Source organism: Camelina sativa, chromosome 10, assembly GCF_030686135.1.
Source record: "Camelina sativa cultivar CO46 ecotype springtype chromosome 10, ASM3068613v1".
NCBI lineage: Eukaryota > Viridiplantae > Streptophyta > Magnoliopsida > Brassicales > Brassicaceae > Camelina > Camelina sativa.
Genome location: NC_141889.1, coordinates 10,200,444 through 10,214,174, shown reverse-complemented (window position 1 = coordinate 10,214,174; position 13,731 = coordinate 10,200,444). Strand labels below are relative to the sequence as shown.

At 36.4% G+C, this 13,731-nt stretch overlaps 3 protein-coding genes and 1 pseudogene across 3 annotated transcripts; 1 reads left to right on the top strand and 3 right to left on the bottom strand.

The window, feature by feature from the left end:
• Positions 1–3,136: 3,136 nt before the first annotated feature.
• LOC104718438 (heat stress transcription factor A-4a-like) lies at positions 3,137–4,261 on the bottom strand. The gene is made up of 2 exons (XM_010436188.3): positions 3,853–4,261; positions 3,137–3,728 (listed from the first exon to the last, which is right to left on the bottom strand). Exons 1-2 carry the CDS (start codon positions 4,087–4,089, stop codon positions 3,399–3,401), a joined length of 567 nt encoding a protein of 188 aa, XP_010434490.1. The 5' UTR covers positions 4,090–4,261; the 3' UTR covers positions 3,137–3,398.
• Positions 4,262–6,291: 2,030 nt separating this feature from the next.
• On the bottom strand, positions 6,292–6,714 carry LOC109126831 (putative defensin-like protein 27 pseudogene; annotated as a pseudogene).
• A 2,180-nt stretch (positions 6,715–8,894) lies between these two features.
• LOC147935957 (pentatricopeptide repeat-containing protein At4g18840-like) lies at positions 8,895–12,135 on the bottom strand. Its single transcript, XM_087469277.1, has 2 exons — positions 10,368–12,135; positions 8,895–9,262 (listed from the first exon to the last, which is right to left on the bottom strand). The coding sequence occupies exon 1, from the start codon at positions 11,994–11,996 to the stop codon at positions 10,374–10,376; it is 1,623 nt and encodes a 540-aa protein (XP_087325403.1). The 5' UTR covers positions 11,997–12,135; the 3' UTR covers positions 8,895–9,262; positions 10,368–10,373.
• On the top strand, positions 9,145–10,249 carry LOC104718435 (transcription repressor OFP5). The gene has a single exon (XM_010436187.3). The coding sequence runs from the start codon at positions 9,145–9,147 to the stop codon at positions 10,198–10,200; it is 1,056 nt and encodes a 351-aa protein (XP_010434489.1). The 3' UTR covers positions 10,201–10,249.
• Positions 12,136–13,731: the final 1,596 nt, after the last annotated feature.

The following is a 13,731-nucleotide window of genomic DNA, read 5'->3' as shown; positions in this document are numbered from 1 at the left end:
GATAATACTTGATCCATCTGGTTCAGTGGACATCCTCCAATTGCTAAGAAGGTTGTCGATAACTTCTAAAAGCTTAAAATCAAACTATATATAAAAAATGAGTTCGCCCTAGTTTTATTTTCTCTCTGACACAAAGCCCGAGAGAGTCATTGAAGTTCATCACCGCTAACAGCTCCGCCGTTGCTCTTCCATCGTTTGTTTCCCCCTTTCAGGCATAGTCCTTTTAACATGAAGACAACGCCTAGATGAGTTGCCTCCGCCGTATATGTTTCCGGCGATAATCTTTCCAATCTCTCACTTGTTGTGATGACCTTATGAAGTTCCTATTTGAGCACAATCTCATGTCTCCGATGCAGTTAGTTTTGCCCTCGGTCGTCTCCCCCATATTGGAGTCACCAAATCTGCTCATTTTTTTTCCGTCTTTGCTTGTTCCGGCTATGCTAGTCATAAGTCGAGATGGGTTGTCTTTGTTGTCTGTGCTTTCCCGACGAGAATCTCATTCATTCTCTCTCACTCGCTGTGAAGATCTTGTGATTTTTTTCTGTACTGATGTTCTCGCCAGATCGAGATCTCTCTCGAGAGCTTCCAGATCTGTTACTAAAAGTCGTATGGTTGACATAAGGCCCTGCTCAGATGAATTTTCTAGTGATGGTCTTACCGATGAGAGAACCTTTCCCCATGTCACTCCATCACTCCGGTGTATCGGGTTTCCGCCGCCGAAACACATGCTCGACTCTTATGCGAAGACTTTAATGGTGATGAAACTTCCGTTAATCCCGTAGATGAGGTTTGTCCCACCAGACCGGAAAGTTGCTCCGATGCTCTTGGTTGCCTCTCCGGTTAACCGCTGCACCTTGAGTTGTGATACCAATGATAGGCGAGAAACAGCGGAGAAACTAATCGAAGTGGGTCAGAATCAATTATCCTGGTCTGTGGGCCAGAGAAAATATTTCATGTTATTGGACCTGATGAGTCTATTAAGATTTCTTTTGTATATGAGTCTTTTCTGGTTTTTAGGCCAGTGTTTAGTTTGCTTGTTATTGGGGATAATAAAACAAACAATTTCAAGTCGAATAGAGCACTGGTGGAGCAACACACGCTATAAAAGTACTTCAATTTCCTCATTTAACGAGAGTCCTTCAATAAAATTTCCTCTTATAAAGAGAGATTTTTTTTCAAGATTTGGTTGTTGTTGTTGACTCTCTTGCCCTTCCTTCATGTCTACTCTCTTGACTACGCAGTTTCTTCTTGACTCCCGCTTTTTGCTATCCATTTGGTATAGATCTTTCAATGTGGTGCGGCAAGGTGGTTGCATCTTGGACCTTTTCTCGGGTACTCGACTTTTGGGAATTCATTCCCATCCTACATGCTGTCTCCTTTTCCAGGGAGCTAATGATTTGTCATTAGTGCGAGTTAGGTTTTTAAAAACCCGTCAGAATCTTTGCATTCCATTGTGGCAATTTGTCGTTTTGCGACCGGTGATTCGTTCTTGGACAGCTTTTCGCCATCTCATGTGGACTATCCGCTTTGCGGTTCACCCTATCTATGTGGCTTGTATGCCCTTCTATCTTCTTAGTATTAGTTTATGTTGTCGTACTTTATGTTTGTATCTTTATTGTCATGTTGGGATGATGTGGTTTGCTAGGAACCTATTCATATTTGTTTTTGATATCTTCCCATGTAAGTGTGTTGACGGTTGTAAAGACTCATCATAGAGGTGAGCTCTTGTCTCTAGCTTAATGAAATGGGGTTTGTTTGAAAAAAAAAAAAAAACTTCTAAAAGCTTAAGGCCAGTTTGCAAGTCTTCAATATTATAAGTCTCCTGCGAATATATTATTAAACAATAATAATTTCAAACTGGTTAATGATATGATTAACTTCACTAATTAAGTTAAGTTAAAGCAAGAGACCAAAAAAAAAAAAAACTCACCCGGCTATAAGCAAGATTCCGAAGGTAAGGAATCGTGTGATTACGAAAATGATCAACCGCATGAATATCTCTCAGCCTTTTCAATTAGCGTTCGACAATCTTGGCCAAAAGTTGAGCTAGGTTGGCCTCTCACGAAATAAATGCATGCAAATTGCAATTTTTGTCCATGCTCCAATTTTCTAAAGCCCTGTACGTTACGTTACGTACAAACAACATACTGTATATATTAGCAACATCGGTCACAAAAGAATTTATAATAATTGAATTTAATTTTGACTCATGAAGGAATTTACAAAAACTTACATATTCTAGAAATCTTCCGAAGTCGTTGATTTGTAAGAGTCGGGGAAGAAGGTTTTCGCAACATTCTTGCGGATTCCAAACGATGAAACTATTGCCGTTCGGTGCCCACGAGATGATCAAATCCGTTGAAGGATCATTCACAATCGAATATTCAAAAGTTTCATTTGTTTCTAATTTTGTTTTCTAAAGCTAATCTGCAACAAAACAAATGAATTTTGGAAGATATACCTGTAGTAGAAAAAATGAAATAGAACTTTGAAACCAGATCTAGAGTAATAAATACAGTAGAGAGTATTCATAAGTTACACAACACTAAAGATCTCATTAGATAGATGAAAGAAATTTATGCAACAAATGAAAAATAGATATGAGATTATTCATGAAGATATATGTTGCAACTTTTAACTCAAACATCATCAGGATTGATCAAATTGTTGAGCTATCCACTACAAGTTGCAATCGATTCTCAACATGTTTTGGTAAAGCTTCTCATCTTCTCTCCCTTTCGAATGCTACATTTGCTAAAGCTTTATCAATTTTGGCCCTACATTAGGAGGCATCTATTAAGATCTAATATAGCATTCAGTTTTGGAGAATGCTAAGAATCACAAATACCAAATGAGTCATCTTTGCAAAATATGCTTGTGTGGCAGCCTCTACAGATAATCTTAAAACTTCATATGCAACAGAACAAATTAAATTTGCAAAATATACTTTTTTACTAGAAACAAATAAATGAAATTTGCAAAATATACTTTTTTACTAGAAACAAATAAATGAATTCTCATGTGGTAGAGAGAAATCAAAAAAGATTTTCTTTAAGACAATCCAGTTTCAGTTTCTTCTCTATCTTTCTTTCTTCATATGGTGGTGTTAGTTAGATCTGTGTGTGAATTGTGGATATTTTCTAAAAGAATATTACTATATCTTTAAGTAAACCATAACTGTTTGTTTTTTTCGCCAATTGGTTTCCTAGCACGAAGAATATATATGTAGACTAGATATCGGAATCCAGAGAGATGCACAACCTCAAATAGAACATAACATAGAGGGGTTATTTGTTTCATCACATCCCCCTATAGCTAAAAGCTTGAAACAAATAAACCCACAAGACCTTTGAATTCGCTCTCATCTGGTAGAGAGAAATAAATAAAAAAGGTTTTGTTTAATAAAATCCACCAAATCTGGCAAAAGATTTGGCCCTTCTCTCCTTATACTTAGAGATGCGTAGCACAAGAAGATCAGCATCCTTTAAAAAATCTTTATCAACTTGGACCCTTCTCTCCCTTTCCAGTGTCGCCAACCACTCCTTGGTGACTAAACGTTCCTCATCCATGTTCTTGCAATTTCTCATCGCATCTCTAAGTGGCTTCATCTTCTTCTCACGTTCTTCAAGGAAGCTTTGCCCAATATTTTCCAAAAGCTCAGGTCGCCCTTTAACAAAATCATCCCTTGCATATTCCAAATGTACCGACGAGAATACCTTTTTAAACCCCTGCCAATGCCATCCCCCGTTTGTTTATATATAAAACACAAAAAGATGTTATAATTTGGCCCCAATCAAATTTTACAATGTTATAAGAAGAACAAGTAACTAAAAATTAACTGACAAGACTTACATATAGTCGAAATTTGTAGAAGTCTGGGACACCCAAGAGACGAGGAAGAAGGTCTCTGTAGCATTCAGGAGGATGCCAGACTATGAAACTATCACCGTTATATCCCCACGAGATTATCGAATCCGTCGAAGGATCATCTACCATCGCATATGCTTTCCTCATGAAATCTACGCACTTGTTTTTCTGTTCTATAGAAACACGATGAGGAGCTCCATGATTATTATTGTCACCATCCATATTATCCCTTGCTAATATATATGACTTTCAAAACTACAAAATCCCTAAAACTGAAAAACAAGCAATCGAATCGAAATAAACCAAAACAGACAGTGATCGGATAAGAGATGTCAACATAAAAAGAACAAAGAAGAAGTGATCGGGACCTTGTGAAATTGTGATGGTTTCGTGCAATTGTCTTTTTGAAAACAAGGGTTATACTTATACACAATAGTGAAACAAAACCTTAAAGTGATCTCGGTCTAATAAAATACCAAATCTCTCTTTAATTAACTAGATCTCATTATTTAAATACTTTGGTTCTTTACCCCCAAATTAAAGGAATGTATTCAATCAAGTTAAAAAGTTTTCTAAAATCTAATATTATTAATTAGATTGATTTTTTTTTCATATATTATTATATATAACTGTTATTGAAAAGAAATTTAAACATTGGATGTTTAAACCCTTCTGCTCCACTTGCTAGAATTAAGTGTCTAATAAACAAATTAAATTATTTTAGTGAACTTTTGAATTAAGAACACAATTGCAATTCATGAACACATTTAAATGATTACGTGGTAGCGCAAATCCATATATATATTATTTTCATAAAGACTATCGAAAGCGAAGTAGTATAGTACAGCAAAATAAATCTCAAAATTGTCTTACCTTTATATAGTTAGGTGGTTTCAGCTTCAAGCTACAAATGTATATTAGGATTGGCTATTTATACAAATACCTAATGGTTTTATTTTATTGGCCCATTTACTAATTATTATTATACTTTTTTTTTTTTTTGAACAAAGGATGATTCTATTTATTCAAATAGAAAACATACAAAGAAAGGGATAAAGGATCCCAGAGTTTAAACGATTACAAGAAAAGGCTTTCCCCAAAGCCATAAGCAAATACAAACATAAAGGAAACATCAAGCAAGGTTCCATGAGAGCTATAACACAAGGGCTAAGAAGCAATTGTAGGCATTTGGGATCATGGTTGCAAGATTGAACATCATCGAGGATCTCGAGAGATGACAAGTAGGTCACGGTCAACGGACACAGTGCCGTTGATAGTAGAATCAGAGCCAAGGGACTAACTGAAAGAAGGAGCACCAGCAGAAGTACAGCCAAGGTATGGATTTGGGGGACGAAGTCCCGGAGGGTGATGGAGGTGGTGGTACATGTTTTCTCACTAATGCGGAACCTGAAGTAAACAGCTAGAATCATCGAGGGGTGGTTATTGGTTGAGAAGCTTCTCAGACCATAACCACAACCTCGACAATTTGAATTCAGGTCTAGAATGCCATGAAACTTCAGGACCTTAGGAGCATGAGATTTCAGAGTTGAAGCTAAAACCAGGATTCGCAGAGTATAAATGCAGAACCGTAACATAACAGGTGGATCCTCTCTGCCATGGAAATGGTGATCAAGAATTCCACACAAAGATTGTAATCGGAAGAACATTGGTGAAGAGAAATCAGACCTGAGCTTCGAAGGAGATAATGGTTGCAGAGCAATGGGAACAGCAGAGATTACCGGAGAAGAAGCTAAAAGCAGGTGCACAAAATAAAAGTAGTGTCGTATCAAACCAAGTGGGTCCTCTCTGCCATGGAAATGGTGATCAAGAATTCCACATAGGATTTTCAGTCGACAGAACCCGGGGACAAAGACAAATAGCCTGCGCTTCATGAAGGGGTGTGAATGTAGGGAATTAAAGCAAACGTGGTAATTCCAGATATGGGGGCCAACGGACAATGTCGTAAGTTGAGCAGTCGCCATAGTTCTAATATACTCATTGTACATCCAAGACACACTAGATAATTGGGTTCTCTGATGCAGTCTTCGAACATCGAGTATGACCAAACAAGCTAATAACAATCTATAGGATAACAGGGAGTTTGATAGATAGAACCTGGTCCTTTGAGGATTTGGCAAAACCATTGGGTCTACCAAACTCTTGAGGTGACATGTCTGGGAGATGAGAGTCCAAAATCGGGGGCAAGACGCAGCTCTGGAAGATACTCCGTAAAGCAACCACTCAAACGAAAGATTGGATGATGTAGCTGAAAGGGGTTCTTCAGAGGCAGAGCACACACCTAAAGATTTTATTTACTAATTATTATTATTTGAAGTTTGAAACAAAAACATTTGAACTCGAAATGTGAACAAAATGATAGTTGTATTGATAATTTATTTATTGAAAGAGTGTGAAGTTTATAGTTTACATGCAGTAGCAATGGCAATTTTTTTCTCTTGCAAAAGCCACCTCTTTTGTTGCTACAACCTTGAAGACACCACTTGTTACACTTACTATTATTAGTACATACTCCAAATTCGGGGTGATCGTTGCAACACAATGAAGCTCCTTTGTTAATGAAAGACCAAACTGAATTTTCATTCACCACCTTTGGGCTTTGTCGCTTCAATATCTGCAAAATAACGTATACACACATACACCACATATTCAAAATCTTGGGTTTAAAGCATAGTAATCAGAATTCTGTTTTTTTTTTTAAAAACTGTAGTAGTAACCAGGATAAAAGAACCCCTTTAATGCGGTTTCGATCTAATGAGACTAAGTCTAACCCGCATGTAGAATGGTGAGAGCGAGGAAAACGAAGACAATAATTCTTGTGTGGACCATTAATTTTTCGGATATTTAAGTGTTAAAAATGACTTATGATAAATGTAGATTGGTTACATATACAGTGTTCCCAATTGTTTGTTTGCTAATAATGAATACCATACCGAAACGCAAATATTCAACTATAATTTTAGTATCAACAAGAAAATCGTATGTTACTCAAAATAACATTGCATTGATGATGATACTACTGATTTGTGGAAACACAATTTAATACTACATGATAACAAAAATCGAGTCAATTAAAAGTTTAAAACAGTCAAAAGGTGACTTGATGATCGTGTATTAATTTACAACACGTTTTTAAAACAAAACGCAACGACGACCTGAAATGTTCTTTTGGTATCAGCGGATCACTGCATCTGGACAGTGCCGGCTTAGATAGGAGGACAAGGAGTGCGACCGCCCCGGTTCATAGATTAAGGAGACAAATAACGTACGATTAAGGGCACAAAAAAATAAATAATGCAAGATAAATGGGTACAAAAATAAATAATGCAAGATAAATGGTCACAAAAAAATAATATAAAGTAAAAGAGACAAAAACAAAATTTGTAATACAAAAATAATTCATTAAAATTGTTTTAAAGATTTATTTTTACTAGTTAATAACCAAAAGACTCTTTATCTTCTATAATTATCTCAACTGACTCCAACGTAGAATAAAAATAATTTTTTATAATCTTATCAATGTTTATATATTATCAAAATGAAATCCATATTTCTTTTAACATATAATAGAGATTAAAAAAAAAAAACTGATAAGCCGGCACTGCATCCGGATCCGATTGGGGGTCAAAGATTCTTAATAAACCAAAATAATGACTGTTTGGATCAATACTTTTTTTTTCTACAAACTATGTTTATTGTATGATCTTTTTATATATGTTTTTTTTTGTATAAACTAATCTGCAAGTAAACACATAGAAAAAAATCTTGAAAAAGTAGTAGACCACACAATGAATGTTGTTGTTATGGTAACCACATGATCAAACCAATCAATTTAATCACGTGGCTATTGGCTAACATAACCACATTCAAACTATAGTCTAATATATAATAAGCCATCTTTTAACTCTCTACTTAACTTTTTAGTACAGGGTTTAATTGATAATTCAAATTATCCATAAAAATTAATTTACAACATGTATGTACTCTTCTATATCAAGAAAACATAACGGGGTACGTATCGTCGCTATCGCCAAGGACGTAGCTGTGATATATTTTAATGTCTTGTCCTATTTGATAAATATATATGAGAATGAGACTAGTCTCCAAAAAAATCTTAAAAGATATAATTACATAATTACAGTTTTATTTATCTTATTGGTCAGGAAAAAAATTATAATTACGGGATGGGGTTTTATTCTTTTTTGTAATTATTCTTTTATTCCTTTTCAGATAGTAAAGTAGAAGAGCCTGAAATTGGTTAATGCTTCAATGCCAAGTCTTGACAATACAAGCGACACACAAAAATAATGTATAAAAATTTAAAACTCTTCTCTATCCCCATTTTGATGGCTATACTATATAGAAGAAGAAACAAAAAAGAAACTAAAATTAAATTAAAATCATGAACAAGTTGTTGGGGGGGGGGGGGGGGGGGGGGGGGGGGGGGGGGGGAGGGGGGGGTGACACAAACCATACCTCAAGGTAGGTGATATATCCATATGGAGAGTTTTTTAGCTGTTCTTTTAAAGGTCAGGACCACATCTTCCTCAAAACTTCACAAAATCTCTAACTTTGAGATAACACAAAATCCATCAACTTTACCTTCTTCATGATTATATAACACCCTCTCAGACTAGGACCAGAGAGAGACCGGGACCAGTACCAATCATATTGTTATGTTGGACGACACTCGGGTTTCGAGGGTAATACTTGTATCAGCTTTGCGACATGACTAGGGATGTGTAAATCATGTAACCACTGCAAAGCCACTAGATTCCATGATCTAAGAACTCAATGTTCTTACGGTATTAAGACAGCTACTACAAACTAAAAGGATGGGAAGATTCTTGTGGTTCTTGGGTCGGTCACGTTACACCGAAAGAAGAGAAAGAGAGAGAGAAAGAGAGGCCTACGTCTTTGTCATCAATGAAGTTTGGTTTTTTGATTGATAAAACTGGTCCCCCACTTTGTTATAAATTCCAGAACGTACCCAGAGATAACAGAACCAATAAAAGAAAAAGTTAATTAGGCTAAAAGTGGTCACAGGATTCTTCAGGCGGGTTTGGTTCTTTTTTTCAAACTGCAACTAGCTTTTACCCGTTAAGTTCATCTCCCTATTAAACACAACGACCTAACAATATTACAGCCGTAAGCTCTAGATACATCCCTTCATTTTTATACATCTCTTCATAGTCTAGCCTAGGAAACCCGGTTAACAAAGACAGCACCAAACTTTTTCAGATTCTTCGATCATTAGGAATGATGAGATGGGGAAGGAAGAAACCTGTTTCTTCTTCATCTTCTTCTTCTTACGGGTTGTCTCGTGCTCCTCCTGTTTCTTGGTTTTCAAAGTTAAGCGGTTCTTCTGACTTGAAACCTGCAAAAGAGAAGAAGCAAGATGATGAAGCTAGCCAGACCATGTCTACAAAATCTTCCTTGAGTTCTTATAAACGTCGAAATGATATTACTCAGAGCAGAAAAAGATTTCAGAGAGTACAAATAGAAAAGGAGAACGCTGCAACAAGATCAGCAGAAAGGGAATCAAATGAGAAGTTTGAAGAGATAATGAGCAGTGTAAGGAAGAAAGTAAGAGACTTCAAAAGAGAGACGTGTGGCTTTCTGGAAGTAGAGGCAATGGATAGAGACAAAGGAACTGTGATCATGACGCCAAGAATTCAGGTGAACAGAGATAAGCAAAGATGTGAGAGACGTGACCAAAGGCTTCTTGAACAAAAGCCAAAGAGATCAGAACAAGATGTAGAGGTCAAGGCGAAAAAACCAGCGAGAAGGACAGGTACAGGAAGTTACAATAAAGAGGATTCTATGAGTCTTGGTCAAACTGTAACAAAATCAGCTCCTCAGTGGCAAAAGCTCAAGGAAGTAAAACTAAAAGAAGTGAAGCTGAAGGCAGACCAACAGAGAAAATCTATGTACCTAAAAAGGGAGCTAAACAAGTTAGGGACAAAAGAAAACAACAAGGTAAGAGTATTTTCACCAAGAGCATCTGAAAAATGCAGAGTTAAAGCTATCGAAGACTTGAAGAAGGCTAAACTGAGAGCACGCGAGCACGAGGTTCTTATAGAAACAGCAGACAGACAAATGGAGAACGAAAGCTTTGCCGTAGTGAAATGTTCGAGCGATCCTCAGAAGGATTTTAGAGATTCAATGATTGAAATGATCATGGAGAATGGTATCAACCACCCTGAAGAACTCAAAGAGCTTCTGGTTTGTTATCTCAGACTCAATACCAATGAATATCATGATATGATCATCCATGTGTTTCAGCAAGTGCATAACGATATGAATTTTCATTAATTTTGGTGTATAATAGTAATATAAAGATCTGTGCATGATTGATTCATCATTATGATCTGTGAATAGTATAAGCTTTTAGGATGTATCTCCCCTAACTTCATGCTTCTTGGTTTTAACTAATTATATATAACTGACAGAACAAGACCAATATAATTTTTGGAAATTACCAAGTTTTAGTCGATTCTTAGTCCTTCACCAGCTAAGAACTCATGAACGACCCCATCAACTTCAATCATGCTACATCCAGGCTTCTTGTTTACTCTTTCTGCTCTCATCTTTCTTCTCACCTCCATAACCTCATCCCATCTCCCATTAGAGGCATACAAGTTTGACATCTGAACATAACCTGAACTCTCTTGTGGATTCAACTCCTGTAACCGATTTGCTATACGCTCTGCTTGTTCCAATCTCCCAAACCTTTTACAGGAACCAAGAAGAGATTCAAGTAAAATCGAAGCCTCATCTGCTGGAATCTCATTCACAAGCTCCTCTGCTTCCTCAATTCTTCCCATCCGACCAAGCAAATCCACCATACAACCATAGTGTTCAACAGTTGGCTCAACCCCGTAAACACTATTCATCATTTCAAAAAGATTGCGAGCTTGGTCTAACAAACCTACATGATTGCAGGCAGACAGAACACCAACAAATGTGATACCGTTTGGTTTAAAACCTTCATAGACCATCTCCGAGAAGATCTCCAAAGCATCTTTTCCAAGACCATGGACGCTTAAACCCGAGATGATCGAGTTCCATGTACTGACATCTCTCTTTGAAGTAGCTCTAAACACTTCAAGAGCCTTATCAATCTTCCCGCATTTAGAATACATATCCACAAGAGCTGTAGCCAAAAACCCTTCAATCTCAATCCCATGCTTGTCTATGTAAACATGTACCCACTCACCTTGACTCAGGGAACCAAGACTAGCACACGCAGATAAAACATTGACAAGAGTAAAACCATCTGGTTTCTCTGTTGAAACATCCAGCATCTCATTGAAAACTTCTAAAACGTCGTCGTAGCAACCCACATGTGCATAAGCAGTGACCATAGCGTTCCAAGAAACCACATCTTTCACCGGCATAGAGTCGAAGATCTCCTTTGCTTCCTTAACCAAACCCGCAGCAGCATAACCCGAAATCATAAAATTCCAAGACTCCACATTCCGTTCCTCCATCTCATCAAACAACGCACGAGCTTCTTCTACCAAACCCTTTTCAAGATAAGCACTCAACAAAGAGTTCCACGAAACAGCATCTCTCACAGGCATTTCGTCGAGCACTTTACGCGCAATCTCGAAGTAACCGCTTCTCCCATAAACGTTAACCAAAGTATTCTCCACAAACACATCAGTCATCAGACCACTCTTCATAAAAAGACCGTGAATTTGCTTTCCTTGCTCAAACCCACAAAACGCAGCACAAGCTTTCAACACGAACGTGAAGCTGTACTTGTCGGGGAAAACAGGGCCAAGAAGCATATCACGAAACACGACTAGAGCCATCTCAGGGGTAGAGCTATTAGCATAAGCCCTGATGACGGAATTGTGAGTGAACCCATTAGCGCTCTCGATCCGATTGAGGATAGAGTGAGCGTAAGAGACAGTTTTGGGTTCTGGGTTTGTTTGGGTTGCAGCAAAGGCGATAAGCTTGCTCGCGGAATAGGTGTCCTGAAAAAGACCTGTTTTGAGCATAAAGGCATGAGCTTGTTTAATCTCCGACAGAGATTTAGCTCTCTCTGTAAATGTCAGAATCGGTACTTGAAGAGTTGATGATGAACTAACAACAACACTCATTTTTTTTTTTTTTTTTTTTTTTTTTTGTTAAGTTTCCTAAATGTTGCATATGTTATTATCACGGGAAGTACAACTCAATACTTGAAGTCTTGAACTCATGTTGTGTGATACGACAGTGGCACTAGTACTAAACCAGTTTAGGGTACAATTAAACTTTAAGGTAACAATAGTTATTTGGTTCTCTCATCCATACATATCCCCTATATATTTATAGAGAAACACTCTTGAAAAAATACTGATGTGTCATCCTGAGAGAGCCCGAAACAAGTTTTAGCAAATAAACCCTATTAATTAATTCTAATTACATCTATGTCATTACAGACTTAAATAAAAATTTATTAAATAAAGTAAACTATTTGTAGTCATTTAATTTAAAACTTACTAGGAGAGTTACCCGCACGTCTGTGCGGGCAGGAATTTATTAGAAAATAAATTCAATTTTATTTTCTAAAATACTGAAATAGTTTATTTTTTTATTTTTTAATGTTTAAATTTTCTCAATTCCATTTTTCTAAATGGAATCAAATAAAAGAACTCAATAAGATGTTTACTATAGTATTCTACATTTGTAATATCTTTATTAAGATTTAAAGGCCTATTTTCAAATTTTCAAGTATTTAATGAGCCTAATACATTCATTATGATTAATTTTAATTAGAATAATATAGGAAAGGAGATCATTCTGATCTCTGAAATCAACGAACTAATGTACTTTGGTTTATTCTTTGGTCTATAAATATATGAACTAATGTTATTTGGTTAATTCTTTGGTCTAAAAATATATGAGCTAATGTTCTAATTGACTTCCTTCGTTTAGACCATTAAGATAATATAGAAAGCAACCCATATAAGGGTGGTCATACAAACATTCAACATATTATCAAGTTTGCATATACAAAAAATTTGAAAACTAATGTGCCTTCAGCTTACGTCCCTGTAGTTTCTCCTTCATGCTCCATTACATGATTTATGTAATAACGTCCAGCAAATTCCAAGCTGAAGATATAGAAAACACATTCATAAGTTAAACTCTAGTATGATACACTACTTGATATTAATGAACATTCAAAACTTACATGGACTTGTGATGCTCAAGTCATTCAAACTCCGGTTTTATAAATATCTTGGAGGAGGCCAGTGTGTTTACAATACACGGTTTACCTAACGATGTTTTAAGTGGTATAAAAGTTTGGTTAATGATTATACCACATAGTGTTTAGCATTTGTTCAATCAAGCGAGTGTTATTAATAGTACATACCTTCATACTCTCCAACCTTCCAGAATTGCAATACACAAAACACCGGTTCGGTTTGATATGTGAGGTGGCATCCAGATGCCTCCCATAAAGACATAAAACGGGTAGCACAGTCGCTTACTGCACGACACTTGATAGTTTCATTCCTTCAAATGTAGATAGTCAAAACATTTTATGAAATGGTCAAACTCTAAATTTTAGTAACATGATAGGTGGAATAAATGTATTTTACCTGCCATTTAATAGCGTGAAGACAACTTCATTATAATGATATTTGTTGTCCTTCACAACTACTACACATCCACAAACATCTATTGTGGCAAAAAGTCATATTTTTTCTCCAATGACATGAATGTACATTTCCAAAATCTATCATCTACATACAACTATTTTGGTAAAAAGTTCTTTTTGTACTTTTCTATGGGAGGGACCAATACACAAAGTTCCAAATATCCTAAAAAGTCTCTAGATTCCTTAAC